We start from the raw sequence: 27,937 nt of genomic DNA, 5'->3' as shown, positions 1-27,937 counted from the left end.
TCAAGCGGGGCGCTCTTCAGGAAGGTGTTACGGGGGAGGCTCTTTGGCTGCGGACGCCCAAGCGGAAGTTGCTTTCCTAGCGGAGACGGTGGTGGGGGTGGAGTCGTCCGAGGGGAACGTGGGTTGAACGTTACGGGTAGATGGTGTGGAGCTCAAGCTGGAACAGGATTTCGGACCGATTCTACACGAAGAAGAGGCGCGCTTCAGGCCGGTAAGGGAGAGAAAGTAATTTCCTCTGGAAGTAGGAATTGGGACGGCTGGAGTGCCCGGGGTGGGTCGTTAGCACGGTGAAAGGATGGGCTGGAACAAGGTTTAGGTGGGAAGGATGGAGATGCAGACTGGGATCAGAGTCCGTTTGGGCTCAAAGAGGTAAACGCTGAATAGAAACCAGAGTTTGTGTCTGCCCCACGAAGAGCGTGGAGATGGGCAGGGTAACGGAACGCCGCGCCCCTTGGGCTCCCCTGGTTGACTTTGGAAGCTCACGTCGCGTGACCCTGTCGGTCTCAAATTCGGGAAGCTGGGTTGGGTACCAAGCAGAACTGAACTTTGAAAGCCGACCCCTTGCCTTTGATTTAAGTCTGTTGGCCTTGCCTTTGACAGTTCATATGCTCCGACGGGTACAAGGCCCTTCTTCGAAAACCTATTACAAGTTTCCACATTCCACATGCAGTGAGTTAAATTTAGTTAATCACATCCTTCTCGTGATTGCCTGCAAACTGGATTCATTCTAGGCTGATAACTCCCATTAGGGTCTCTGGAATGCCGTGGCCTATCGACTTTGAAGGGAGCAAGGGAGCAGGGTGTGAGGAAAAGTGCTAAGGACGAAGGCTGGAAAACTTGGTTTTTCTCCCCCTTGTAACAAGCTCATGTCATAACCTTTAGGTTGTATTGAGCTGTTTGGGAGGATTAAGTAGGTGGTTTGAATCTGAGCTGTCCTTCTGATAGTGATATGAATGGAAAGAGAGACGGGTTCAAACATTTCCAAGGCATCGTCCACTGTGCATACACGAGAGAGTTGAGAGTAACACAGTCAAACTTTTATAGTGTGTTTGGAAGCCCAAAGATGCCAAAATTTTAGGCATCATACAGGGAGGGGCAGGTTACTTTTGGAGAAGAAATAGTTGTTACAGGACAAATTGAAGTGTAAGAACTAACCCAGGATTTTGTATATAAGATGGAATGCAAGACCTGAAAAGCCTACTTCTGGCTTTTTTTTGGGGGGGAGGGTTGAGACAGGGTTTCTCTGTATTGCTTTGGAGCCTGTCCTGGAACTAGCTCTGTAGACCAGGCTGGCCTCGAACTCACAGAGATTTACCTGCCTCTGTCCCCCCCAGTGCTGGGACTAAAGGCGTGCAACACCAATACCTGGCTCTACTTCTGGTATTTTAAACATGAATAATCTTTGGCTGAGGGGGAGTGTCTTAATATTATTGTTTCGTGTTTCTACCACTATCTTGCTGGATCCTGCTCCCTCCCTTATTTTAGACAAGGTCTCAAAATGTAGCCCTGCCTGGCCTGGGACTCAGAGATCCTTGTGCTGGATGAAAGGCTTAAAGGCGTATACCACCATGCTGGGATGTGCCGTGCCTTCCTATTGAAATAGTGGATGATAGGATCTGGAGAACAGGTTTGAAGGATTCTCATTTTTACTGCCATATTGAGAAAGAACCATTCCAAACAGTTTCCTAGATCCTTAGGTACATAAAAAGTTTTCATCAACAACTTATTGAGGAGCCTGCAGATTTCTCTTTTGAGAGTTAATGTAGACTGACAGAAGGTGCACTGTCTATTTCCCCTCAGCATGAAGCAGCATCACATGCTAACTGTAACTTAGGTGTTAGCATGGCTTCACTTCTTAAAACAAATCTAGGTTCATAGCATAGGCTTTTACCTCTCTGGATCATTAAGGTTGACTTTCCTATGTCCTGCAGTTTTTTTTTTTTTTTTTTTTTTTTTTTTTTGTGAATAGGTTATGACTAGAACCAGCTAAAGGTTGTGGAAATTGAGATTCACTAATACTGCTCGCCCTTCCTTCCTTCTTTTCCCTTTTCTGTCCTTCTTTCTTTGTCCCTCCTCCCTCTCCCCCCCCCCCCCAAGTGTTGTGTTTGCAGGTGTGGGCACAGACTTTCACACTGCATATATGTATTTGTGTGGGTGTATATATCTTTTTGTTTGTTTTGAGACAGAGTTTCTCTGTATGGCCCTGTGGCTATCCTGGAACTTGGCTCTGTAGACCAGGCAAAGTTTAGGTTTTGGCAAGATGTATGCATGAGGTTTCAACTCCATGGCTAAATGTTAACCTGTCTCTGCCTAAAGGTCTTTTAGATCTGGTTTTGTTGTAGTTTAAGGTCATACTTAAACTGTTTTTGGTTTATCTTTTAAGCATTTTTTTTCTTGTGTTGCTGTTTCTTAAGAATTTTTACTTTCCAAATGGGGTCAGGTCTGTGGCACTATACTCAGTGCATGCAAATATCACATGTAATTTGTACTGTAGATGAACTTAAATTTTGTTCTGATACAGATCATTTACAAAGAGCATAATATTTTGTTGGTAATTTTTTAAATGTAGTATTCTGCTAGAATAGTTGCAGGCCTTTAATCCCAGTGCTTAGGATGCAGAAGCAAGCAGAGTTCAAGGTCAGACTGGTCTACATATATAGCAAGTTCCAGGCCAGCCAGGGCTATTTAGTGAGACCCCGTTTTCAAACAAAAACAGTGTTCCCAACTAGTGAAGAATTAGTGGTTCAAAACTTTAGGAAGGTATAAAATTTGTGCTTCATTTGTTCTTTTCTTTCTTTGCTAGGTTCAGGTTCTTTGTAATGCTGGCCTGGTTTCATCAAACTGCATATGAAGGGAAAAGCTTAGGTTCTCAAAGACTTAATTGACTAGCTTGCTTAACCATTTGCTGCCTCTATGAAAAGTTGTAATTTTCTGTATGTTAGGAAAATGCACCCTGTGATCACTCTGCCTTCTTGTCCATTTGTAAATATCTAAATATGTTTAGGTACTTTCAAGATCACAGTTTTAGATTGCTTATCCAAGGATTTGTAGCTTGAAAATATATGTAATATGTCTGTCTTATAACATAGCAAAACTCTTTTTAGAGTCAATAGGATTTTTATTTAATTGTCTTGTTGAATTTTTTTTTCCAGGATTCATTGAAAAATCCTTAGTGATATTGGCATGTTCCAAGTGACATAAATTAGCCAATGACTCGGATTGATGGAGTCTCTGAAGATTGGAAATGGTTTGCCACGGGTTGAACCGGGGACTGATATAGGGATATCTTCACTCCCCAAGCTGGGGTACTTGGGAAAAGTTAGTGAACTTATTTTTGGCCTCAGTGCAAAATTGGTTTATTTTCCTCTTGTATTTGAAATTTAAATTATAAATGAAACTTAAAATTTTAAATTTCATTTTATGAATGAAGTCCTAAAAAATTTTGTCTTCCACGGAAATCTTACAGCAATGGCGAAAGATTATTATAATTTGTTTACCTCTGTTATTGATGTGTGATGCCTAGATCTTAGACTTTCTATTTGAAAATATGGACTATATGTATTTTCCTTGGCAGTTAATGTTACCTTATTCTTAGGAATGAAACTAATGCTATTTTTAACTCAAAATTTAATATTTAAAACTAAATGTCTTATTTGGATAATAACTGTTTGTTATTGTTTAATTTTGCCAGAGTCTTAGTGGGAAATTGTACATTTTTTTTTTCTGGTTACCTTCCCTTCCATTTAACACTTTTGTAACTTAATTTAGGAATGTCTCTTAATTTGTTTTATTTCTCTTTTAGAATTATGATTCAGCTAAAGTTACAACAGATGGGCATTGCCCTGCCTGTAGAGCAAAAGGAAAGCTAAACATCTTAAAAACTTACCAGATTAACTTCCAAGAATCTATCTTTTTGTGTGAAGATCTTCAGGTAAAGTACTAATGTTATATGGTATATAGGTTTCAGCCTTCTGCTTTTTGTTCATTGTTTAAATTTTACTCATTTTGTATTTTTCAGATACAGGCTTTGTATACATAGGTATTATCAGTTTTTAAATATCTCTGACAAACAATTTTAAATGGTTTGCTATTTTCCAGTTGGATTCCTAAGTTATTGTTCCTTGCTGTTAACCTTGTGGGGATCCTTATTAAGTTTTTTGGCATATAGTAGTTATGCCTTCTACTCCCCAACCCAAACACACAGGGTTTCACTATGTAGCTCTGGCTGTCCTTGAACTCACTTCAGAGGACCCAGGTTCTGTTCCCACTCTCACATGGTGGGTCAGTTCTGTAATTCCAGTTCCTGGGTACATGTACATATATGCAGGCAAAATACTCATAACATAAAGTTAAAAAAAAAAACAATTAACCAATATTAATCCCATAAAATATATATTTTATATGCAATATGAAATGTTTATATTAAGCTTTAGTCACTTGGCAACAAAACCACACAAAGAGGACAAGGCCATTATTTTACCTGCTTGCAATCCAGTTCACAGGTCCCTATCTGATCCTAAAGACAACAGAGGCATTAGCAGTGACTTTAGAGGACACAGAACACAGTAGTGTCTGCTGGAACAACCAAGTGGTAGCCATAGTGCTTGATGCTGATGATGAGCTCGGTACAGGCAGTCATTTGGGTATCTGAGTTCTTCCTGAGGCTCCAGTGTGATGTGACAGGACTTAGCAGGCTTCCCTGTGTCTCATGTGTCCTGATAACCCTCCAAAGCTGGAACAGCTGAGCACAGACTGGAAGACTGAGGGTGGGAGGTGTGGCTCTTTAGTTTGCTGCAGGACACTAGTCTACCATGCCTGTGTTGAAGGCACAGCTTATTTATTTATGACCTTTCAAGACAGACAGGGTTTCCATGTGTAACAGCCTTGGCTGTCCTGGAACTGGCTTTGTCAACTAGGCTGACCTTGAATTTCAGAGATCCTCTTGTCTCTGCCTCGAGGTTGGTGGGATTAAAGGCATGTACCACCATGTTTGGCATGAAGGCATGTTTTAAATGAGCTATTTGTAAGCCCTTGAACCTATTTCAAATACAGGATACAGGGACTGGAGCAATGGCTCGGAGGTTAAGAGGAAGTACTGTTCTTTCAGGGGACTTGAGTTCACTCCCAGCACACACAATAGGGAGTTCATAGTTGCCTATGACTTCTACCTCCTAGGGACCCTATACCCTCTTCTGACCTCTGGGCATCCGAATATACCACATTCACTCAGACATAGACACACATAAGTAAGGATAATAAAAATAGATCTTAGAACATATAAGATAGATAGAAAGTACTTGGCAAATCTTTTTATGTAAAACTACTTTTCCAGTCGGTCCTGGTGGCACACGCTTTTAATCCTAGCACTCAGGAGATAGAGGCAGGTGGATTTCTGTGAGTTCAAGGCCAGCCTGGTCTACAAAGTGAGTTCCAGAATAGCCAGGACTATTACATAGAGTAACCAAACTTTCCCAATTTTAATGCTATACGTTTATTTTCTCTCCCAAAATGGCACAAATAGTGTTTCTTTACATTGTTGAAAGTTTTTATTTACTTGACATTATATATATTTTTATTAAAGTCAAAATAGTCTTTTAGCTTAGTCTACTGCAACTTAAAGCCCCCCCCTCCCATTTCTCTATGTAACCCAGGCTGTTCTGAAACTCACCATATAGACCAGGCTGGCCTCATACTCAAAGAGACCCCTTTCCCCCTCCATTACTCTACTTCCCAAGTGTTGGGATTAAAGGCATGTATCACTATGCCAGGCTTGCATGATTTGATGATTAACTAGGGAAAATATTCTTTAGGGAGGAGCAAACTTTCATTAGTTACTTCTAGGTTTTTTTTTTTTTTTTGAAATTAGGTTGTTAGAGATACATGAATACTAAAACTTTTTCATGGCACAGGAATCTAAGTTAAAACCATCTGATTTTGAGGGTTATTATTGAGATTGGTTTCTTTCTTTCTTTTTTTTTTTTAACAATTTTATTTTTCCTTTCTAGTGCATTTATCCTTTGGGCTCTGAATCACTTACTAATTTAATTTCGCCTGATTCGGAAGATGGTCACACTCAAAATAAGCCTCAAAAAAGAAAGAGATTGGAAACCAATGCTAAGTCTTCACCTCTTCCAGTACATTCTAAAAAGATTAGAAATCACATGATCACTGATGGACAACAGATTTTGAATGCTAAATGTAATGGAACAGTGTGTGGTAACACCTCATCAAACTTACCAGATAACACTGGTCACCAGAATCATGTCAGGGCAGTTGCTTCCTTGGAGCAGAATGAGACTTTGGAAGTTGGTGCCATGGACATGGCTACCACAGAAGATCCTGCCACAGTTAGTGTCTCTGCAATCCTCCCCCAAAGTCAAGGATCTGAGCTGGAAATGCCATCTGAGAGCAGATGTTTATCATTTTGCCAGACTCTCTGTGTCCAGTGGAAAAACTCTCAGGCACTCTGCTGGCTAGACTGTATCCTCTCGGCCCTGGTGCACCTGGAGACCCTGAGGAACACTGTGATGGAGGTGTGCTCGAGAGAGGAGTGTGTGTTTGGGAGGCTATTTGAAACATACCATCAAGCAGATAAGCTTCTATACACCCACCACTTGCATGGTGTCACAGGTTTGTGTTACGTATTTTTTTAGTTGGAAGATGTCAATGTTGATTTTCCAACATGTGGAAAAATCATTTTTCTATATAGAGACCTAGGCAGGGAACCTAGGGATAGTGCCAGTTACAGCACCAAAGCTGCCACTAAAGAAGAAAGAGGCAGTTGTATGTCTTAGCTCATCAGGTTGATAGTGGCCATCATAGAATTTGTCAGTCGGATCTGAAGTTTGTAAAGTGAAACAACCAGAATGATGTAGTAAATGACCATCACCTGTAGTTCCCACCACTGCCTTGGGCTTGATAGGCAGGGATATGTAGCTGATGTGGGCATCCTTGGAATTTGCTGTGTGTGTGTACATACATTTATTTATACAAATGGTGTGTTCTGTTTTGAACTTGAGACAGTGTCTATATTTTGCTGCCTTAGCCTCTGGCATGCTTGACTATAAGCTTGCACCATTGCACCCTACTTTAATTTCTCCAAAATAGGGTGCTCATGAACCATAACTTCCAACCCAAAAAGCATTAAAGCATTCTGAGGCCTGTGAAAGTGCTTCCACCAAGCTTGATGATCTGCTGACAGTCCCCAGAAGCCTTACTGTGGAAGGAGGAGACTCCTGACAAAAGCATCCAACTTGCCCTGTAGGCACACGGAATGAGTGAGTGCATGAATGAAAGAATAGAAGAAACACATCAGTACAGTCTTCCCTTGGTGTCTGTGGAAGCTTAGCTCTAGGAAATCCTGCAGATACATGGTCCCCTATTAAGAAATGACATATTGCATGTATAATAGGAGTGCATGTTGTCCTGTATACTTCCCATTTTAATGAACTTAGGGTTGATCTATGTAGACCGGTTGCCCATGTTGAAGTCATGTTCGATGTTATTTTACTTTGTGGTGCTGAGATTAGTCGCAGGACCTTGCACATGCTAGGACAGCTCTACCCTAAGCTCATCCCATGAATTACAAGTCCTCTCTAGATTACTTATTCCTAATGCTATGTAAATTCTATGCAAATACTGGTTATAGTGTATAGGTGATATGATAAAGAGGTCTTCTTGTTTAGTACAGATGCTCTTTTTCTCTTCTAAATATTTTCAGTCTGTGGTTGGTTGGGAATGGGATGCTGGGACCTGCTAGTGTAGAGGCCAACTTTTATGTTCACTCAGCTGTCAGTGGGCAGTGTCAGTACTACTCCAGTAATGTATAAGACACCAATCCATGTATTCTCTGGGAGGTTTTCACACAGAGTTTTGCTCTCAGTGTATAAAAGGGTTTCAGACAGGCTTTGCCTCTCAGAACTGGAAGATGGAAGAGATTGATCTGTTGCCCCTTTGTGTATATATTGCTTTCATTCCTCCTTCTTTCTATGAAATACCAGTTCTGTTCTTATTTGTATGCATTTTCTTATATCTTTGTTGCTATTTTATACAGATATATGTTGGTGATTCCTCTCCTAGTTTTCAGCATGTATTTTACTTCAAAATAATAGTTTATGGCAGGAGGTGGTGGTGCAGTCCTTTAATCCCAGCATTGAGGAGGCAGAGGCAGGTGGATCTCTGTGAGTTGGGCCAGCCTGATCTACAGAGCGAGTTCCAGGACAGGCTAGGACTACACATAGAAACCCTGTCTCAAAAACCAACAACACTTCTTTCTTTCTTTGAGAAGTCATAGTTTCCTTTCTAACATTGAAATTCTTTTACACATTTTTATTACATGGCGGGAGGTGGGCATGACGTCATTTTCATTTTCTCTTCATTTCATGTCTCTTCATTTTCAGACAATTTCCAGTGCCATCTTTGTCATATCCCTGATCCTTCTCAGGTGTGATCACCTGCTCTCTCCCTGCATCCACACTTCAGTTGTGGCTCTTAAAGTCCCATATCTGTCGAGGCAACACTCCTCATCTTTGGAGATTTTTCTGAAGTCTCTGTGTGTTATCTGATTTTGCTTGCACATTGGTTTTTTGGTTTTTGTTTGTTTTTATTCTTTGACAGACTAGCTATTGTTGCAAGCATTCTTTCCCAAGCATTGTAGGTGTTTCTTTGTTAATATACTAAAAGGTATAATGGGGGATTTGGAGGACATTTGTTTGGGTGGTGTGCATTGCTTCCCTGTTGTGTTTGCCATTATGAGTTTGCAGCTTTTGAATGTCTTACAGATTAGTATCCTAAAAGAGTGCATATTAAAGGTTTTTGCTGAGTGGCTTTTCAAAAGGATTATTGAGGTAGCTTCTCAGGGCTGGAGAGATACACAACAGTTAAGAGTACTGGCTGCTCTTTCAGGGTTAGTTCCCAACACTCAAATGGTGCTCTCATCTGCCTGGAGTTCTAGTTCCAGGGAATCTAACACCCTCTTCTGATCTCCACAGTTACCTGCACACATGTGATAGGCATATATACAATCAGCAATATACACATACAGATAAAGCTTTAAGAAAAATTTTGAAAATATGCTGTCCTCTGTTTTTCATAGGTAGTAAGTTTTATTGAGGAAGGGAGGAGGAAGAGAGAAACAGAGGGAGGGAGGGAGGGAGGGAGGGAAGTTCTGCCTGCCCATTCAGAGGAACAGTGGGAAAGAGAGCTGCTTTTCTTTTTATTACATGGAAAAATAGATCTCAGATTCCTTAACCACCTTTGGGCACAAATATTTAAACGTTATGATTTTTGTTAAGTAAGACCTATTGTTTTAACTTGAGTTTGAGACTGAGGTTTTTTTTTTTTTTCATGGCACAGTCATTTGTGGGCTTTACAGTTTTCCACAAGCATTATTGCCTTTAGGTTACCTTTTTTTATATTATTACAAGAACCTTTGTGCTGAGTAGGTTATCGTTCACTGAGAAGAGCAAAATTTTATATTGAAATTTTAATTTTTTTCCTTTAGTTTATATTAGCCACATACAGAATAATTAGAGTTTTCCTAATCGTGTTAACTATATGTGGCCTTCATTATTCTGTAAATGTAAATTTTCTTTCCTTCCTTCCTCCCTCCCTCCCTTCCTTTTACTTTACAGGAACATATAGCACAAGTCTTGTCTAATGCTCATTTCATTAAGAATGTAAGATTTTTCGAGTGTGATGAAGCTGTAGGAATGATTTCCAAAGTCAAACTGGAATGTCAAGCACTCAGTGGTCTAACATGTGTCTATTACTGCATCTGATGTTTTTGAGAAAGGCTTTCCTTGGGATTTCATCCAGGTAGTAAGGGCAAATGGTACTCTGCTGATGACAGTTGTCAATGGAATATATGATACTGCAGGGGAGGCATAGCATGCTAAGACATGTGTTTTGCTCTTTTTCTCTGCAAAATGTCCTGATAAACTCTTATTACTATCTCAGTTTTTTTTCTGTAAAGATGAATTAATGAGATAATGTTCTGGCTTTTTTTTTAAAGGTGAAGATTGTAAAAAACTGAGGTCAGAAATATTTGCAGAGATAGAGACCTGCCTGAATGGAGTTAGAGATGAAATTTTTATTAAACTTCAGCCGAAGCTTAGATGCACATTAGGTAAGTAGTTGTGGAGCTTGACTGATCCACTGTATAAATATGTATGGATAAGGAAATGCATTATTTTAGTAGTTGGTGTATAATTCTTTAGGGAGAGAATCTGGGTAGTGGTAGTTTACTTAGGAGACTGCCACTGCTTTACATCGCTGTTGTCCATGCCTGTTCTGTGTAAGTATGCAGGCTGGTGTTCACCTTTCGCATTCTCAAAGCCAGGTGAACACTTGGGGTTCACATTCATGGTTACTTTCCTCTGGTAGTCTAATCCAGTGTAAAGAGTTGGTATATAGTTGGCTCTTCTGAACTTTGAAACCAAATCTAAGCTGCATAACACAAGACTAACCTGTGGCACCGTTTTGGTCAAGGATACCTTAGTATATCATGCACATGTAACCAGAATTGTTAAAGTTCAAGTCCAGCTCCTGGGAGCTCCAACAGGCTAGACTCAGCCATCACTGTTCAGTAGGCCATTTGGGCAGGAAAGAGTGAAAAGTCAAGAAAAGAAATTTGTTTGTTCACTCTGGCCCACATCTAGAAGAGGAACAAGTAAAGTGGGGCAGTGACCTTCAGGGTCCCCACATCATTTTTAGGTGAGGGCAGGAGGTTCATAACCAAACCATCTTGCCCATCACTGATCCATCCTTTGCGGGCTTAAGTTTTTCCTGCAGGGTGGCCTAGCAAGTTGTCAAGTGGTGTCAATGCTCCTGTCTGTCTGTCAGGTGCTGGAGCCTCAGCCTTCCCTTCCCACCAGCACAAGGTTCCTGAGGGAATCCCAGCTCTCTGGGACCATTGTTTAGTGTTCTGATAGCAGGAAGAAAGGGTATCAGTGACTCTTTAGGATGTCTGCATCCTGCCATATCTTTCTCACCAATAAAGGAGCACAGGGTAGACTTGCTCTGTCCACTATGGGAGCAGAGTGAGGTAAGAGTAATGTTTTAACTAACATCTCTGTCCAGGTCTCTCCGGGGTTTATAGTGTTATGAAAAGGAAAACTTTTTTTTTTTTTTTTATCTTGGTTTGGTTTTGTTTATTGAGGTGGGGTGTTACTAATTGCCATACTTTCTTTGAACTCATGAATCTTTAGCCTAGGCCAATTGTAGTCAGACTTACAAGTGTACATTACTATATACTGCCTGTTAGTTTTCAGAGAAAAATTTATTTGTTTATTTATATTTATTGTGTTTTGAGCCAGTTTTTCTGTGTAACAGCTCTGGCTGTCCTGGAACTAAATTGTAAATCAGGAGGTCTTTCTGCCTCTGCCCCCCAAGTGCTGGAATTAAAGGGGTGACAAATTTCTTTTATTACCCTTTCTTATTTGTATTAACTTTTTATATGCTGTGTATACACTTGGGTGTGCATGCTTGTGTACAAACACCTAATGACAGATTGACATAAAATATTTCTTCACATTTTAAAATATGTATTAGAAGTCAGGTTTAGTGTCACTTGAGAGGCAAAGGCACATGGATCTCTGTGCCTTCGAGTCCAGTGTGGTCTACATAATGAGTTCCGAACAGCCAGAATGACACAGTGAGACACTGCTTAAAATGTGTGTGGTGTGTGTGTGTGTGTGTATGGATGTGTATGGATATATTACATATATATATTTTATAATATATGTTAAATGTGAAGATTTAGTGCTATTGTTAGTTATGAATTGTTTACCGCCTTAGTTAATATTTGGCTATAGCAGAGTTGAGATTTAAAGTCTGGTGACTCAATCACAAATGTATGTTAAATATCCACAACTCATACAGTTGTCATTTCTAGGAGGCTGGTTTCTATTTTTCTTTATAAGAAGTACTTACATTTTTATATAAAAATAGCAAGGATCAGACATGATGGTACATTCCTATAATCCCAGCATTTGGGAAGTAGAGGCAGGCCAGCATTTGGGAATCAGAGGCAGGCAGATCTCTCTGAGTTCAAGGGCAGCCTGGTTTGCATAGTGAATTTCAGGACAGCTAGGGCTACATACTGAGACTCTGTCTCAAAACAAGAGAAAAAGCAATAGAGTCATATCACAAAGAGGACTATTAAAGTAGCCTTTGTGGTTGCAGATGTTTATAGCACAATCTTGGGTAATGAAACCTGTTGTCTACCTTCTGGTAGGCTTGGTCCAGGGAGGAGGCAGGAAGCTGTCTGTGGTCTGTCTTCTGGGCTTTGTAAGCCCTGAGGATAAGAAAGAAAGAAACCAGCTGTAAGAATAGGATTGCCTATTAAATGGCCTTGATCTCAAAGCTAACACAGCTCCATTTTTGTTTATGGACAACAGAATCCCCACCATCTCTAGTCTTAAAATGGCAGGAGTTTAATTATACAAGGATTGGACTAAAGGTTGAGATAAGTGGGAAGGTTCATAGTTGATCCTTTACCCTTGTCTATCAAATCTGTTCCACTGTAGAGTTGATGTATCAGAATACAAGTGGTATTTTAATGGTTGTGACCAATTCTGATGGGATTCTCTAATGTTTTCACTAACATTGAGTATTTGTAGCAAACCATATTCATGGTTTTAGTTTTAAAGTACACTTTCCTCTTCTGAGAGGATGGTGATATGAGTCTCATATGTTCTTGTCTTATGTTTTCATGATATTTAAAAAAGAGGCTAGCATGGGAGCTGAGCTTATGCTGGCTATGTTTGGAGAGCTGAACAGCTCTCCTTGTCCATGTCCACCTTGATTGACTTACCCTGCCAGGCCGTGTTCACACATAGGGGTTGTAAACTTGCAGAAGGACACTGTTGAGCATTTGGGTTTCTTTTTTGTAGTTGCCAGTTCCAACTTCTAATCTCTCCTTTTCTCTTTTCTCTTTTGCAGGTGAGATGGAAAGTCCTGTATTTGCTCTCCCTGCACTGTTAAAACTAGAAACCCATGTTGAAAAGCTTTTTACATATTCTTTTTCTTGGAATTTTGAATGTTCCCATTGTGGACACCAGTATCAAAATAGGTCAGTTGTGGGTTTTTAATGGATTCTTTCTGCTGAGATAGTTGGTAACACTGTAATTTTAAATAACACATTTTTTACACTTATAGTGCACTCTGTCTTGGCACTTCTACCCTCAACACCCCCACCCCCACCCCACTCCCACCCAGCAGACAAGATTATGGTATAGCCCAGGCAGAACTTGCTGTGTAGCCCAGGTTGGTCAAGACTTGACGTTTTCTGCCTTAGGATCCAGAATGGTAGAGGTAGAACATCTATCCCCATGTCTTGAATCTTAACACATTTTTTTTTTTTATTTTTCCTTTTTCTAAGATAGGGTCTTGCTAAGTAGCTCAGGCTAACCTCAAATTTACCCTCTCTTGCCCTAGCCTTCTGAGTTCTGCAAATGGAGGAATGAATCATAGCTGCCTTCCACATCTTAAAAACTCTCCCCACTAAAGCTAAAAGAACAGTGTGTAACACAAGAAACTATAAGTTGGCTTGCTACTGTAAATTAGCTCCAAATGGCCAAAGGCATTTTCTGTTTCTTTAGTGGAAAGTTAGAAACAAATGAGAATAGCACCCTTCATTCTCTGGAAGGTTCTTAGCTGGGCTTCTGCTTACAAGTCCCTGGAGCTTTGTTTCATTTACCCTCTGTTAGAGACAAAGCTTTTGTTTGATTTAGGCATCTGTTGTGGGGCTGCTCCTCGTCTATGGTAGCAGCCAGCAAAGGTTAACTCTTGTTTTCTGGTTCAGGAGAGCAGTCAGAGGGTAAGTAAGTACTTATCTGACATGTCCTCTCCTTAGCAGACCAGGGAAGATGCTAGCTGCCTGTTAAAAGATGATCTTCGGCCAGGTGGTGGTGGCACACGCCTTTAATCCCAGCACTCGGGAAGCAGAGGCAGGTGGATTTCTGTAAGTTGAAGAACAACCTGGTCTATAAGAGCTAGTTCCAGGACAGCCTCCAAAGCCACAGAGAAACCCTGTCTCGAAAAAACAACTTGACAGTGGTGGTGCACGCTTTTAAACTGGCACTCAGGAGGCAGAGGCAGGAGGATCTCTGTGAGTTCCAGGAGAGCCAGGGCTGTTACACAGAGAAACCCTGTCTCAACCCCCCCCCCAAAAAAAAAAAAAAAAAAAAAAAAAAAAGACTTGCCTTGCGGGTCATGCTTCAGAATATTACAGTAGAGATTAGTCCAGGCCTCATCAGTTAGAAGGTAAAATGATGTGAGGAAATTGTGACATAGATGGTCATGGTCTCACAAGGGTGTTCAGGACAGTAAGAAACAGTCAATAGAGGTGAGTCTGGAAGAATGCTATAGGGAATGAAGGCTTCTTAATCAGTTGCTCTAAACTGCTAGGAAAGGGTAAAAATTCAGACAATGACTGGAAATATTTGGATAAGCAAGTGAGTGTTTTATTCCTAGTTTCCATTGATTTGTACAAGTGGTCTGATTTTCTTCTCATGGTAACTCAGTGAGGAACTCAACATCAGTTGCAGAATCAGGAGACCTCTAGCATTGTTTCTTGCCTCTGTGGCTCAATGTGCTAACTTCCCTAATCACTACCTGTGTTTTTAATACTATAAACAGAGCTGATGATCAAAATCAGCTTAATTACAGCTTTTCTAGAATTCACAGCCTAGTGCTTTGACAGCTTTTCATTGAGTGTGTTCTGTGTGCCAGGAGCTCACCTAGCCATTGGGAGTGATTTCTGTTGTGGCTAATTCAGATGACTAGTTGCTTAGGAAAGTAGTTATGAATTCACTGGAGAGGGCTAGTGGCTCAGCAGTCAATGCAAGCTTTTGGCAGCTTTGCATCTTTGTATATAAGATGGTAAGTGGGCTTGTGCAGTGTTTGCACAGATCTCAGAGAGTGCTCAGGGGAAGCCACCAACCACTTTGATTTGCACCTTGTTTTTATTTCTTTAAAAGTAATTGCTAGCCCAAAGTGGTGGCACACACCTTTAATCCCAGCACTAAGGAGGCAGAGGCAGGCCGTCTCTGAGTTTGAGGCCAGCGTGGTCTACAGAGCTAGTTTTAGGACAGCCAGGGCTACACAGAGAAACCCTGTCTCAAACGCCCCCCCCCCCCACACGCAATAAGTAATTGTTAAAGTTTCTTTAGAGTAATCTTTCATTCTAAAAATAAAAGCAATTAGAGTCAAAGTTAAGCGGTGGCATTTAATCAATGTATGTGGAGGTCACAAATCCTCACTTCTGCTTGCTCTGACAGAAGCTGTCCAGCTAGTCCTTTCATTTTAGTGCTTCCAGTTTTTGTGCTAGTGTAAGGCTTTTATTTGATTCAGTGTGGGGAGGATAAAAAACATGGTCTGTAGAGGCTGGTGGTCTTAATTCAGACCCCAGTTTGTCTGCTACTCATTGTCTGTACAGAGGCTAGAACACTTGCCCTTTGAGAGTTGTTTGGCAGGAGAGTGCCAAGTTCAGTGCCTAATGATACGCACAGTGAGTGCTCAGAAATGTCAGTCATCACATGGAACATAACATTAATTGAGACAAAACCCTTACTATCTAAAAGCTAGGAGTCTTTAGTTAATATTATTATAAAGAATGATGCATGTGGAATACAGTCTGGGCAACAGAGCAACCTGTCTGTTGCTTTACATTTAAAAGGTTAGCTTTTCTGCAAACTGATCAGTTGTTAACTGTCAGTGCTTTCTTTGCTCACGTACCATATGCCGATATTATTTGTTACTTAGAGGGAAAAAGCTTGTATTTCTTTGGTAATATGATACTTGTTTTAATTAAAATATTTTGTTAAAATTGATGCAACTGAGATTTAGTCTACACCGTTAAAGATCTTGACTATGCTGTCAAACTAAAGTGAATGTGGTACTTGAACAACTTGTGTAAAAGTAGAAGTGTTCTACAAGGGATTATCTTCTAATAGATATGAAAACTAAGTTGTATGTATTTGAAAATACCATCCTCTTTGTTGTCAGCCTGTTGCACTATGTACACTGAGCTGTAAGTTGGACATCCTTAGAGAAGTGATGCTCACAAGAGTCTCTGGTGCTTCCTCTTTGGGTATCTGATGGTGTCTAGAGACACTGGTTGCTGCCGCTGGGCTGTGATCCTGGAATGTGGAAAGTGGAGACCAGGAGTGACCCTAAATGTCCAGTGTACACAATGGGGCCTCACAGATAGTTCTCTGGAGTGAAGTATCAGTGGCATTAGTCCTGAGAAGCTGCCCATCACCCTTTTGTGCTTCTCATAGCTGAAAATCCAGTCAGTGTGGAGTCTCCACAGTTTCCCCGCTTGGCTGGAGAGGGTATCACTGTACTAATACATGATTGGGAAAGGAAGCACAAGTAAGCAGTTGAATGTGTTAAATTAATACAAGTGGATTCAAATTGTGCCTGTTTTTGTAGGTGTTTGAAGAGTCTGGTCACCTTTACAAATGTTGTTCCTGAGTGGCATCCACTCAATGCTGCGCATTTTGGTCCATGTAACAGTTGCAAAAGTAAATCACAAATAAGAAAAATGGTGTTGGAAAGGTGAGTTTAAATTTACTTAATTTTTAGCCTACAATGAAGATGGGTTTACATTGTTTAGTGTATTGGAAAGGTAAATAGTGACTACAGTCTGCCTTTCACAAGTTTGAGTGAACGCACCTTTATGAACCGTCAAACGCTATCATTTTAAAGAGCTTTGACTGGTAGGCAAGCTGTACCAGATGAAGTGCCATAGTTAGGCTGCTGTGGGGTTGGCCCCTCTCTTGTAGTGTCCATCCTTGTCCCCCACTTTGGATGTCTTAAATTTTTTTCCTCTTCTGTCAAGTGCCTGAAGTCATTAGAGTTCTAGATCTTCTTGAATTTCAAGAACTACTTAGTCATGCTAGTGCAGTGTGTGTAAAATTTATATTTATTTTATGTACAATGGTGTTTTGCCTGCATGTATGTCTGTGTGAGGGTGTCAGAAAACCCGGAACTGGAGATATAGACAGATGTGAGCTGCTATGTAGGTGCTGGGAATTGAATCCGGATCCTGTGCATGAGCAGCCAGTGCTTTTAACCACTGAACCATCTTTCCAGCCCTGCCTTGTTTGTCTTCTCCCAGATACCAGCCTGCTGATTCTTCATCATCTTACAAGCTTTTTGCTGCTGTTGAGCAAGTGTTTTCATTGTATTTGTAAGCTGTTTTGTTCTAAGTGGTTGCTGCCTCTGATGGGTTGACACTGGGGAGATTGTTAGACATGAACTCTTTCTGTGAACAAACCCGTCTACTTAGGTGTGTGTGTTTTGGAGCCTTCTAGCTCAGGCTGACTGCACTAAAGGAATGAGCTCTAATCTGATGTAAGAAGCAACCAGTGACATTAACCTCTGCTGCCTTCAACTCTGCTGAAGTTCCCCAGAATATTCCTTAAGGGTTATTCTCATTAAATTATTAGAGACAGTCTTGCTGTTTGCCCTAGGGTAGGCTCGGAGTTAACCATCGCTCTGCCTCCCTTGGCAAGTGCTAGAATTACAGTCAGCGAATGGTTCTGTTCTCTGTATGTAGTACTGTGGGACTGGGGCTCCTGTGTTTGCATCTTTCTACTGTTAAGTGCTTACATGGTGTAAGCCAGAATTACATTTGCAGTATTGTTGATGTACACATGTCTTCCCTAGCTGGTCAGACGGTGTGCATAGTAGCAGAAGGTCTTGCTATTTTCATTTGCTTTGTTTCTTACACTGAATGGCTTAAATGCTTCAAGTCTATGGGTCCACCCCACACTGGCCCTTTTTTACTGGAAACTCTGCTGCTGCCTTCTGTCCTTCTCTCCAGTTTCCTTTCTCTGGCTTTTCTCTGGGCCTGCTACACAGGACACATTCTTATCCCCTGGCTGAGCCTCACCCCTACACTCCATAGCAACTGGTGCATGTACATAATTGAATTTCGGGGTGGGGGGGACTGGACAATGAGCTCTCCTGTCGCTGTGACTGCTGTGTGATACTCATGTCACTGTTTCCTCCGTTCTTCTGTGCTAGGTCATGTTTCTCCACCCTGTGTCATCCTGTCCCATCCCCCTCAAGACAACATTTCATTGTGTAGCCCTGGCCATTCTGGAACTTGTTCTGTAGACCAGGCTAGACCAGAACTCAGATCTTCCTGACACTGCCTCCCAAATACTGAGATTAAAGGCGTGTGCCACCACCACCACCTGGCTGCCTGCCTGCCTTTTAAATATTTACTGGCTTCAGGTTTGCTCTCATCTTTGTCCTTGTCGACTACTAACTTGTTTTGTCCTTCACTGCTTCCTGACACTCAGTAGCATCTGAGTGAGGCAGAGTGGGAAGGAGGAGCTGCTGCCTTACCCAGAAGTCCATAGTGTGGGACCCAGGGACCAAGACAGTAAAAGGCAGCAGTGCACAGGAGGGTGTCCTGCATGCTTCCATGGGATTGCCTGAGCATCTGGGTGTTTGTAAAGCACCTGATGATTGTATCTGCTTTCTCTCTGGCTAGGGGGTTGAGGATATACTTCTTTTTATTATGTTGCTTGATCTGCTAATTGATGCATTGCAACAAATATTTTTTAATTATATAAATATGTTGCTTTTACTTACAGAGATTCATGCTCTGATCAGCAAATGTTTTCTGTTTGGTACAGTTATGTTTGAATTTAAAATGTGTTTTAAATTCCAGTGGACCATTTAATAAGCCAAATTTATAATTTGGACATTTCCTATTTTCTTCAAAAGTAAATTAAATTTATGAAAAATTATACTTAAAATTTAAATGATATTTGTATAAGACTATTTTCTCCTAAATTAGTACAACTTGACTTGCTGACATTTAGTAGAACTTAGAAACAAAATTTACACAGATTTTAGGAATAATGTAAGAGAAAATTCATCAGTTAAATGTGGTGGCACATGCCTTTTATCCCAGCACTCACTCTCGTGAGTTCAAGACTAGTTTGGTCTACATAGTGAGTTTCAGACCAACCAGCATAGATATGTAGGTTAGTACCTGTTCATCATGAGACTAATTCAGCCATGTATCATTCTAAGATCTCATGATTTAAGCCTTCCCCTCCCCCCAGTACCTGGTCTCAGATCACCCACATATATAATACACACTCATTGGGAAAATCCAGTGGTAAATCATACCCACTGGGTCCAACTCCACCACTTCTCTATAAGTGAGTTGTTTGGAATTCTACTGAGTATGATGTGTGGACACTGACTGCCTAGGCTCAGACTTGACTTCTGAGTTATTGAAATGAGCCTGTAGCTCTTGCCACAATCTTAAGAGGTTGTATACTCCTGGTCACAAATGGTCCAGGTTGCCATTTCAAGATTATTATTCTACTTTAACTTCAGTTTTAGCAGCTTTTATTGTTCTGTTTGTTTTGTTTTCATGTTTGTTTTGTTGTTGTTGTGTTTCAGGATCATTTCATTGTGTAGTCTAGGCTAGACTTGGAATTTAGAGTCCCCTTGGCTTCAAACTCTTGAGTGTTGAGATAAGTGCCATTATATCAGGCCCTTGCTGATGGTTGTGTTTTGGTTTTTGTTTGGTTTTGGTTTTTGGAGACATGGTCTCTTGGCTGGTGAGACAGAGTTTTGCCTTGTAGCTTAGACTGACCTGGAATTGTGTATATATCTCAGGCTGGCCTCAGACTCAAGATCCACCCACCTTGCCCCAGAATTTTGGGATTACTGGCACGGCCACCATGGCCTAAGATTCTGTTTCTTAATTGAAATCTTTATTTTTTTGGCAGAAAATGCTTTAGAGCTCCTGAACTATCCAGAGAACAGTTGTGTTCTTTGTGGGGCAGTGGTGTTTCTGAAGATTGTGTTCTGATTATTTGAATTGCAGCTGATTTGACTCAGGTGTTTTCTTATCCATCTGAAAGATTGGAAATGATACAAAGTGGACTATGGCATAAAAATTAAGTTTGCAGACCTTTCTTTTTGTCTGAAACTGACATTACTGTAGTACAGGTATGGAATTGTTAAATTTGCATTGTCTAAGACTTGAATTATTAGAGAAGATTTGATGAAAACTAACTTTGTGATCCAGCTCTTAGTATAAGATGTGGCTGTCGCTGGTGGGTAGGGATTGATGCTCACGCTGCCTTTAGGTGGCCTGGGGAATATATTCCCTGTGCTTTTCCTGAGGTTTATCCTTCCAAAAGAGGTGCACCTCTGTGACCCAGGTGCCCATGACTCTTAGTAATGAGTCTTCTGTTTCCTGTGGTTGTGATAGAGCCTAAACTGGTTCTCCTCAGATCTGAGCATTTTCCTTGGCTGACACTCGACTATATATATATATATATATATAGTCAGGGATAGTAAGAAGCCTGAAGAGAAAGTGGGGCTCATGAGGTTCCTGAGAGGCTGGATGGGGCAAGCTGAGGTTTGGAGTTGTAGGGGACACTAGAGTCTAGAGACTCAGAAGCAGCAAGGAGTGGAGGACACACTTGCCATTGCTTGTAACTTGTACCCTTTGTAAAACAAACACTGCCTGGTGACATGTGCCAGCAATGGTGGCCACCATGACCTTGGATGTGTGAAAGCACATTGGGATTTGTCGTTTAGAACTTCCCTGATTATGGAGAGAAGGACCAGACCAGGGGTGTACTCGTGTTACATTTGTTGAGAACCTGGGGCCCAGGTAAGGTCCTTGTGAGGTTTGCCTGTGTGGCTGAAACGGAAGGGACCTGTAGAGAACTGAGGTTCCTCAACACACTGCTCTCCATTAGGTCTGGAGAACTGAGGTGCATACTCAGCTTCTCTGCAAGGGGCCTGCATAAGCAGCCACCTGAGTTTGTGGAGTCTGTTCTTTTCCCTCATTCTGAGTAGTGATGTTACTGTCTTGTCATGATTTCAAAGCAGCCTCTGCAGCATCTGCTTACATTCATCTAGAATGTGATTGTCACTACAGCTCAAGCTGCAGGTGGAGTTCATCTTGTCTCTTTACTAGGACTGAACTACTGCCTCAGATTCCATAGAATATATGAAAAGCATGCAATCTGGCAGGTGCTCTTATATATATAGTATTGCGTAGTTTACTCTTGTTCCTATATATCGGTCCTTAAATTGTTCACATGCAAACTCACTGACATTTTCTAGATAGACTCATGAGGTTTTAGGTAAGTAGCTGCAGAAGGTACTTGGAGTGGTATGTGTCACATGTGTGAAGCCCAGGGAACTAGATACAAGGCTTTAATTGAGAGTTCGAGTCTAAGGCCTACCTATCCAGCTGTGAGAATCTCTGTCTTACTGTCATACTTTATGTCCTAACAGTTGGTAGTATGTGTACTTTACTGGCACTTTTTATGGTCAGTAACACCTTATGATTGGTAAATTAAGTCATATATTTAAAACCAGGACAAACCGGGTGGTGGAGGTATACACTTTGGATCCTAGTACTTGGGAGGCAGAGACAGGGGGATCTCTCTTGAGTTCTAGGCCAACCTAGTCTACAGAAAGTTTCAGCACAGCCAGGGCTACACAAAGAAACCCTGTCTCAAAAACCAAACAAAACAAAAAACAAAGCACTAGGACAAAGAATGTGGTAATATAGGCAGTTTACAGAACTTTCAGATTTTTCAGTTTCAAGGATGTACTCACTCTCTTACAAGATAATTGACAGGGGGTAATTTACATCTCATTTGTTGTCAGTCTGAATAATCTTACACTTTGGACATTGATTCATTTTCAGCTGAATAAATTTTGATAAGCTAAGGAAGTTTTGACATCTGTTTAAATACTAAGATTAAATATTAGGGTATCCACCACTTCTTAAACCCCAGGAGTTTTGTTACATTTAGCTATTTGAGGCCCATCTGTAGGGTTTTTTTTTTTTTTTTCTAGTTTGATGTTACTATAATAGTAAATTGTATTTTTGAAATTATGAGCATTTTGTAGTTTATAATAAATCAACTAGTGTGTTTTATTTTCTTCCTCTACTTACATACAAATTAAGTTTTTTTTTTTTTTTTAGTGTAAATTTGAATTTAGTGGGTTTCCTTACTTCCTGAGATGAGGGAGAAATTGGCCAAGTCAGTGTCTAAATATCTTAGCCATAAGATTTTTACTTATTGCTTTTTCTACTTCACAGAAGTGATTGTTTTAGGCACCTGATAAAACACAAAGGAGCTGGGTTCTGCAGCATAGTTCTGTGAGCTTTGGCTGCTGGTAGATCAAGTTTTTTTTAGGGTCTTTGTCAGTCTTACTGGCTCCCAGCTGCTGGTGGTGCCGTTCCAAAGGGTTTAGTGTCACATGCTTCTTTAGAGCCGCTTCTCTCTCTCTCTAAGTAGGCACACATCTGGAGAGCTGGAGCAGAGTTAGCGCAGTTAGCCCTGTGTGTGACTGGATGGTCTTCTGAATGGCAGATACATGGCATGAAATTGGTTTGACTTGTGCCTCTTTTCCACAGAGTATCACCCATATTCATGCTGCACTTCGTGGAAGGCTTACCTCGGAAGGATTTGCAGCACTATGCATTTCATTTTGAAGGCAGTCTTTATCAAGTCACATGTGTAATACAGTACCAAGCAAATAACCATTTTATAACGTGGATTGTAGATGCTGATGGTAAGTGCCAAAATGTTTTATGACACAGACTGTGGGAAATAGAGCCTCATGGGGTTTGTGTTGTTGTAAAGATAGACTTCATCTGAACTTTTTTTTTTTTCCCTTCTGTCTTCTTACTTTAATTCCTCTACCCCTCCTCTTCCTCTTAAGTGATTTGGAGTATCTGTGGTAACTCTGTGCTATGTATCTAGAGGTTTACCTCATTGTATTTCTTCCTTCCTTCCTTCCTTTTTTTTTTTTTTTTTTTCTTTTTTTAAGATTTACTATTTTATATACATTGGTGTTTTTGGTGTTTTCCCTGAATGTATGTCTGTGTGAGGGTTCTGGATTCCCTGGAACTGAAATTAAAGACAGTTGTGAGCTGCCATGTGTGTCCTGAGAATTTTGAACCCAGGTCCTCAGGAAGAGCAGTGAGTGCTCTTAACAACTGAGCCATGTCTCCAGCCCCCTCCTTGTATTTCTTACCTCATTTGTTGTATTTGTAGACAGTTTCTCACTTTGCCTCCCACCCTGGTCTTTTTCTAACTTGTACCCCTGGTGTATGGATCATCCACTGAGGGTTTTTTTTTTTTTTGTTTGTTTTTTTGTTTTTTGTTTTTTTGTATTAGCTATTTTTCTTTCCTTACTGTGTACCTCCTTGCCAGACTGGAGCATTTGTTAATTCAGCAAACCTATACTAGTACACTGTTGCCAAGAGGTTCCTAAACCACACTTAGTGCATACCATTTGTATGCATTAGTAAGTATGTGACTGTGCCAATAAGCATCCACCATTGTAGCACTATACAGAGTAGTTTCTCTATCCTCAAAACACTGTCATCCACCTCCACCCTTCCTCCAATGCCTTCATCTCAATTGCTGCAGCATAGTAGTCGAGCTCCTTCTACAACGTTAAATAGCTTCAATTATACACACGGCAGCCTTTTCAAGTGTACTGGTTCTGCCTAGTAATGTGGACTTAGTGTTCTTCCAAGTCTTCAAAGCTTAACACTGTCTCTCAAGTGACATCCCATTCATTGTATCTGAATACTGAAGCTTAGGTACATTCACCACCTAAAGAGAAGACATCTTGAGAGCTGGGGAAATGGCTCAATTAGCAAATTGCTTGCCAAGCTACAAGAATACCTAAGTATAAAAAGCTGGTTATGATGGTGCACACTTGGAATCCCAGAGCTGGAGAGGCAGATCTCTGCAGCTTGCTGGCTAGCTAGCCTAGCTACTTAGCAAATGAGAGACCCTTTCTTCAAAATAAAGGTGGGCAGTGCCTGAGGAATGCCCCCTGAGGTTGTCTTTTGGTCTGTACCCTCCTACACACACATATACAAAAACAAAAAAAAAAAAAAACAAAACAAAACAAAAAAAACCCAACAAATTAAAAACCATCTTGATTGTTTCTATGTTTATGCAGATATGAGTAGCTGCTTAAATAGCTACAATTACATACAAACTTTGTAGTCTATTTGTGTAAATACCAAGGAGTTTGGTTTCTAGATTAAATGGCAGTTTTGTTTTTGAGAAACTGCCATGCTGTCTTCTAAAGGGGCCAAATTTGCCACCTTACATTCACACAAGCAGTGAGGAGAATTCCTGTTGTCCCCAGCATTGCTGATACTTGGTGGTGGTAGAGACTTCGGCCATTCCAGTAAATGTGTGTCTCCTTATTCGTGCATGCATGTGTGCCCACACTATACTGACCATGCAGAACAGTGGGTTTCTTTGTGACATTTTGCCTGTATGCAGTGTGCTTTGACTGTGTTTATCCATAACCATAACCTACAACAGCCACTGTTCTACCTTGTGTCTCTGAATGTGACTGCTCTGTGCTCCTCATGCAGGTGAAACCAGAGGATTTGCCTTTTTGTGTGTGGCTTATTTCATTAAGCCCATTTTCAAGGTCTCTCTCTCTCTCTGTTACAGTGTGCCAAGTTTCCTTCCTTTCTAACCCTGAGTAGTGACCCCATTAATGTGTTTGGGAGCATTGATGGGCTGACTTAAAGCCTGGTGTAATTTCTCTGTGTATTCTCCAAATGACTAGATTATTTCTGTGCCATTTCATAATCCCACCTGCAATACACAGGGTTCCAGTTTTTCCACAGTCCTGCTATCTTTCTGAAATGTCCCTTTTTTTCTTCTCCTTTAATAGTTTAAACTAGTTGCTTCCTTACTCCTGTGTACCAGTCTGCTTCATATGTCCTTTACCACACCTACCATGTTCCTGAAATTATGCAAATGGAAAGGACTGTCAGTGACCAAGCTGCCATATGATGAACCCTGAGCCCATTCCCTGTAGAGCTGGAGCGTTTGATCTGCAGCCTTTTCAGCCCTTAAACTTGTCCTTTGCCATGAACGTGGGATAACTTACTCTTTTCTGATGTTGAGTATTTTAGGCTGCTCTAAAGTTAAGGTGATTCCATTGTGATGTAGTGCGTATTTAATAAAGAATGGAAACTATCTAGCAGATCGCCATGAATTTTCTGCATTTTATAGCCTGTAGCTTCTGTGATCAAATGAAAACTAGCTTCTGACAAGAGTAGAGACAGAGGCCTCATGGTGTGCTGTTGGTGGTGCTGAGTGACAGTTGTGAGGAAGGGAGACTGGTGTGGGGAAGGTCTCACCCGTGACTTTGTTTCTTACTTCCCAGGGAGTTGGCTGGAGTGTGATGACTTAAAGGGTCCCTGTGCTAAAAGGCACATGACATGTGAAGTGCCAGCATCAGAGATACATATTGTTGTTTGGGAAAGAAAGTCCCAGGTACCAACTGAAGAAGCCACCTGCCTTCCATGCTCAAAGTCGAGTGTGCAGCCTGTGTCAGGTGAGGAGCAGCCAGCTTCACCAACACTGTGTTCTGTGGGTGGGACTGCCACCTCAGAACCCTCAGTCACCTGCCCCACACATACGCCAGTCGCTCCTCAGACTCTTCCAGAAGTCCAAGCTGTAGCTCACGGAGATAGTGTACTTTCAGGAACAAAAGGCTTGGTCGAAGCTGCCTCTGTTTTTCAGATTGACTCTAAAGATTGCCTGTTGGAAGATAAACCTGTGGCAGAAAGTGCAGAACTTGTCAGAGCACTTTCTCTGCAACCACAAGACTCACTGATGACTTCCTTATTGTCTAACCCGTATGAAGGAAAGCTAGTCGCCCTACCGGTTATGAGCACAGACCCGAAGGCAGTACCGTCACAGGCAGGAGACACTGTAGTTCCTAACACTGTGACTGATGCCCCTGTTCCTGTTCCTGTTCAGGAGTTGAAGTCCATGGTAGCTGAGAAGAACACTCAGATACAGTTGCTGCAACTTTCAGCTGAGAGGCTAAAACCCGCACAACCTGCCAAATCTCAGGCATCTAATTTGAGAAAAAGAGAAACCGAAGCGTCTTCTAAAACGGTAACAGCCAGCTCACCACAGACTCAGCCTCGGAAAGAAGATCAGAAGAAAGCTTTCGTGGGAAGTTGGGTGAAAGGGCTGTTGAGCAGGGGCGGTGCATTTATGCCGCCCTGTGTTTTGGCTCAGAATAGAGCGGTAACTGACTTGCAGCCCTCTGTTAAAGGAGCCAATAATTTTGATGGTTTTAAGACGAAAACTATAAGCCGGAAGGCTAAGAGGATGTCCAAGAAGGCTTCTAAGCGTGTGGATGAGCTGTCTGCAGGCAGCAGCTCTCCACCTTCAGGTAGCACAGCTGCTCCGCCCCATGCTGGTGGGAACGCCTCATCAGCCCTGTTGAAGGGGCAGGGAAGCTCATGCCCAGCTCCCCTCAGCAACAGTTCCCATAGCAGTGAAAGTGCTGTCCCTCCAGCAAGCTGTGGGGATGCAGCTGAAGGTCAGGTTCATAAGCTTCGGCTCAAACTTCTTAAAAAACTAAAGGCAAAAAAGAAGAAACTAGCTGCTCTGATGTCTTCCCCTAACCGTGGGACCCCTGTAAGTGACCATTCAGAGCCTGTGTCCCATTGTGGGTCTCCAAATGACTGTGAATCCATAGAAGATCTGTTAAATGAGCTACAGTATCAAATTGACCTTGCAGACAACAAATCTGGGTACACCTCTGCTCCAGGTGATACCTCAGGCAACAGCCAGAGTCATGAAGAGATTTTAGCAGAATTGCTTTCTCCTCCAGCCCTGTCAGAACCCTCAGCAAGTGTGGAGCCTGTGTTGAGGTACTTGGAGGTGGGGGACAGCGTACCAACACCTGCTGAATTCAGTGCTGTTTCCCAGAACATCTGTCTGGAACAGGACCATAACTACTGCAGCCCCCAAAAAAACCAGTGTGAAGCTGAGCTACAGTCACTCACAGACAGTGCCTGCATAAGAGCCTTGAATTTGGGGAGTCCCATGAAGACTGATATTTTTGATGATTTTTTTCCTACTTCTGCACTGAATTCTTTAACAAATGACACATTAGATATACCTCATTTTGATGAATATCTGTTTGAGAATTGCTGAGTGTTGTTAACGTTTTAGTTTAACACTGACCGCTGCTGCAAGAGAATGTGACTTGTGGGTAGTGTCAAATGACATGCACGCCCTTGTGTCCTAGCCATGGGGAAGCTGTAAGCTACTGGGTCTCCCTCTGGTTCTGCTTGTGAAGCATGGGACCTACTGCAAATTAAAATCCTCAGCCTTGTTTTTGTCAGTTTCGTTTTGTGATTTATAAAGTGGTAGGTTGTACATTTGGCTCCATTAAATTTCCAGATTTTAAGATTTATGTTGGGGCTGGGGAGATGCCTCAGGTGGTAAAGGACTTGCTCTGTGGGCATGATGGCCCAAGTTCAATCCCAGAACCACTGTGAAAGGCCAGACATGGCAATGCACACCTGGAGTCACAGGTCTGAGGACCCAGAAGCTTGCTGGCCAGCCAGTCAAGCCAAATTGATGGGCTCCGGTTGCTGTAGAGACCCCATCTCAAGGAATGAGGTGGACACTCACATTGACCTCTGGTCCCTAAACCATGCACATGTATACACACAAACATGTATACACAGAAATAAAGTACCTTTTGAAAACGTGTTTAGTTTAGGAAAACCCTAGTTTACACAAACAGAAGTTGTGGAATGCAGCATGGGAGTGTCTTGGCTTCTGATCAGTCCATGCCTGGTGCTTCTGGTAGAACCTGAGCTCCTTGGTGCCACCAATCTCCTGTCCTCTCCTTCACAAAGGATGGCAGGAAGCCTAGTCATTAGAACTCCAAGCAATGTGAAGTGAACAGTATGTAATGGGTTACAAGAAATGGTAGTCTATGATGTGCTTAAGGTTTGTGTTGTCATAAATACTGTCTTTCTTCCCAATGCAGTACTTACTGGTGTACCTGCTAATCTTGCTGCTTTGAAGAGTGGTAGTGCTTACAAACCAAATTCTGT

The 27,937-nt window shown here is 41.5% G+C and overlaps 1 protein-coding gene across 5 annotated transcripts; it reads left to right on the top strand.

The window, feature by feature from the left end:
- Positions 1–27,213, top strand: Uspl1 (ubiquitin specific peptidase like 1). 5 transcript variants are annotated; one of them, XM_051205513.1, is made up of 10 exons: positions 5–211; positions 3,153–3,318; positions 3,803–3,931; positions 6,006–6,630; positions 10,013–10,126; positions 12,943–13,072; positions 16,438–16,563; positions 22,433–22,590; positions 25,231–25,401; positions 25,830–25,993. In XM_051205513.1, the coding sequence occupies exons 2-10, from the start codon at positions 3,223–3,225 to the stop codon at positions 25,850–25,852; spliced, it is 1,572 nt and encodes a 523-aa protein (XP_051061470.1). In that variant the 5' UTR covers positions 5–211; positions 3,153–3,222; the 3' UTR covers positions 25,853–25,993. The 5 variants fall into 5 exon arrangements, with proteins under 5 accessions (XP_051061468.1, XP_051061465.1, XP_051061466.1 ...); XM_051205508.1 differs by having other exon boundaries at positions 2–211; positions 25,231–27,213; XM_051205511.1 differs by lacking the exon at positions 16,438–16,563 and having other exon boundaries at positions 1–211; positions 25,231–27,213.
- The last annotated feature ends 724 nt before the right edge of the window (positions 27,214–27,937 follow it).

The sequence above is a fragment of the Phodopus roborovskii genome, unplaced genomic scaffold (genome assembly GCF_943737965.1).
Source record: "Phodopus roborovskii unplaced genomic scaffold, PHOROB, whole genome shotgun sequence".
NCBI classification, from domain to species: domain Eukaryota; kingdom Metazoa; phylum Chordata; class Mammalia; order Rodentia; family Cricetidae; genus Phodopus; species Phodopus roborovskii.
The sequence above is the reverse complement of the archived record's forward strand: the minus strand, read 5'-3'. Positions and strand labels throughout refer to the sequence as shown.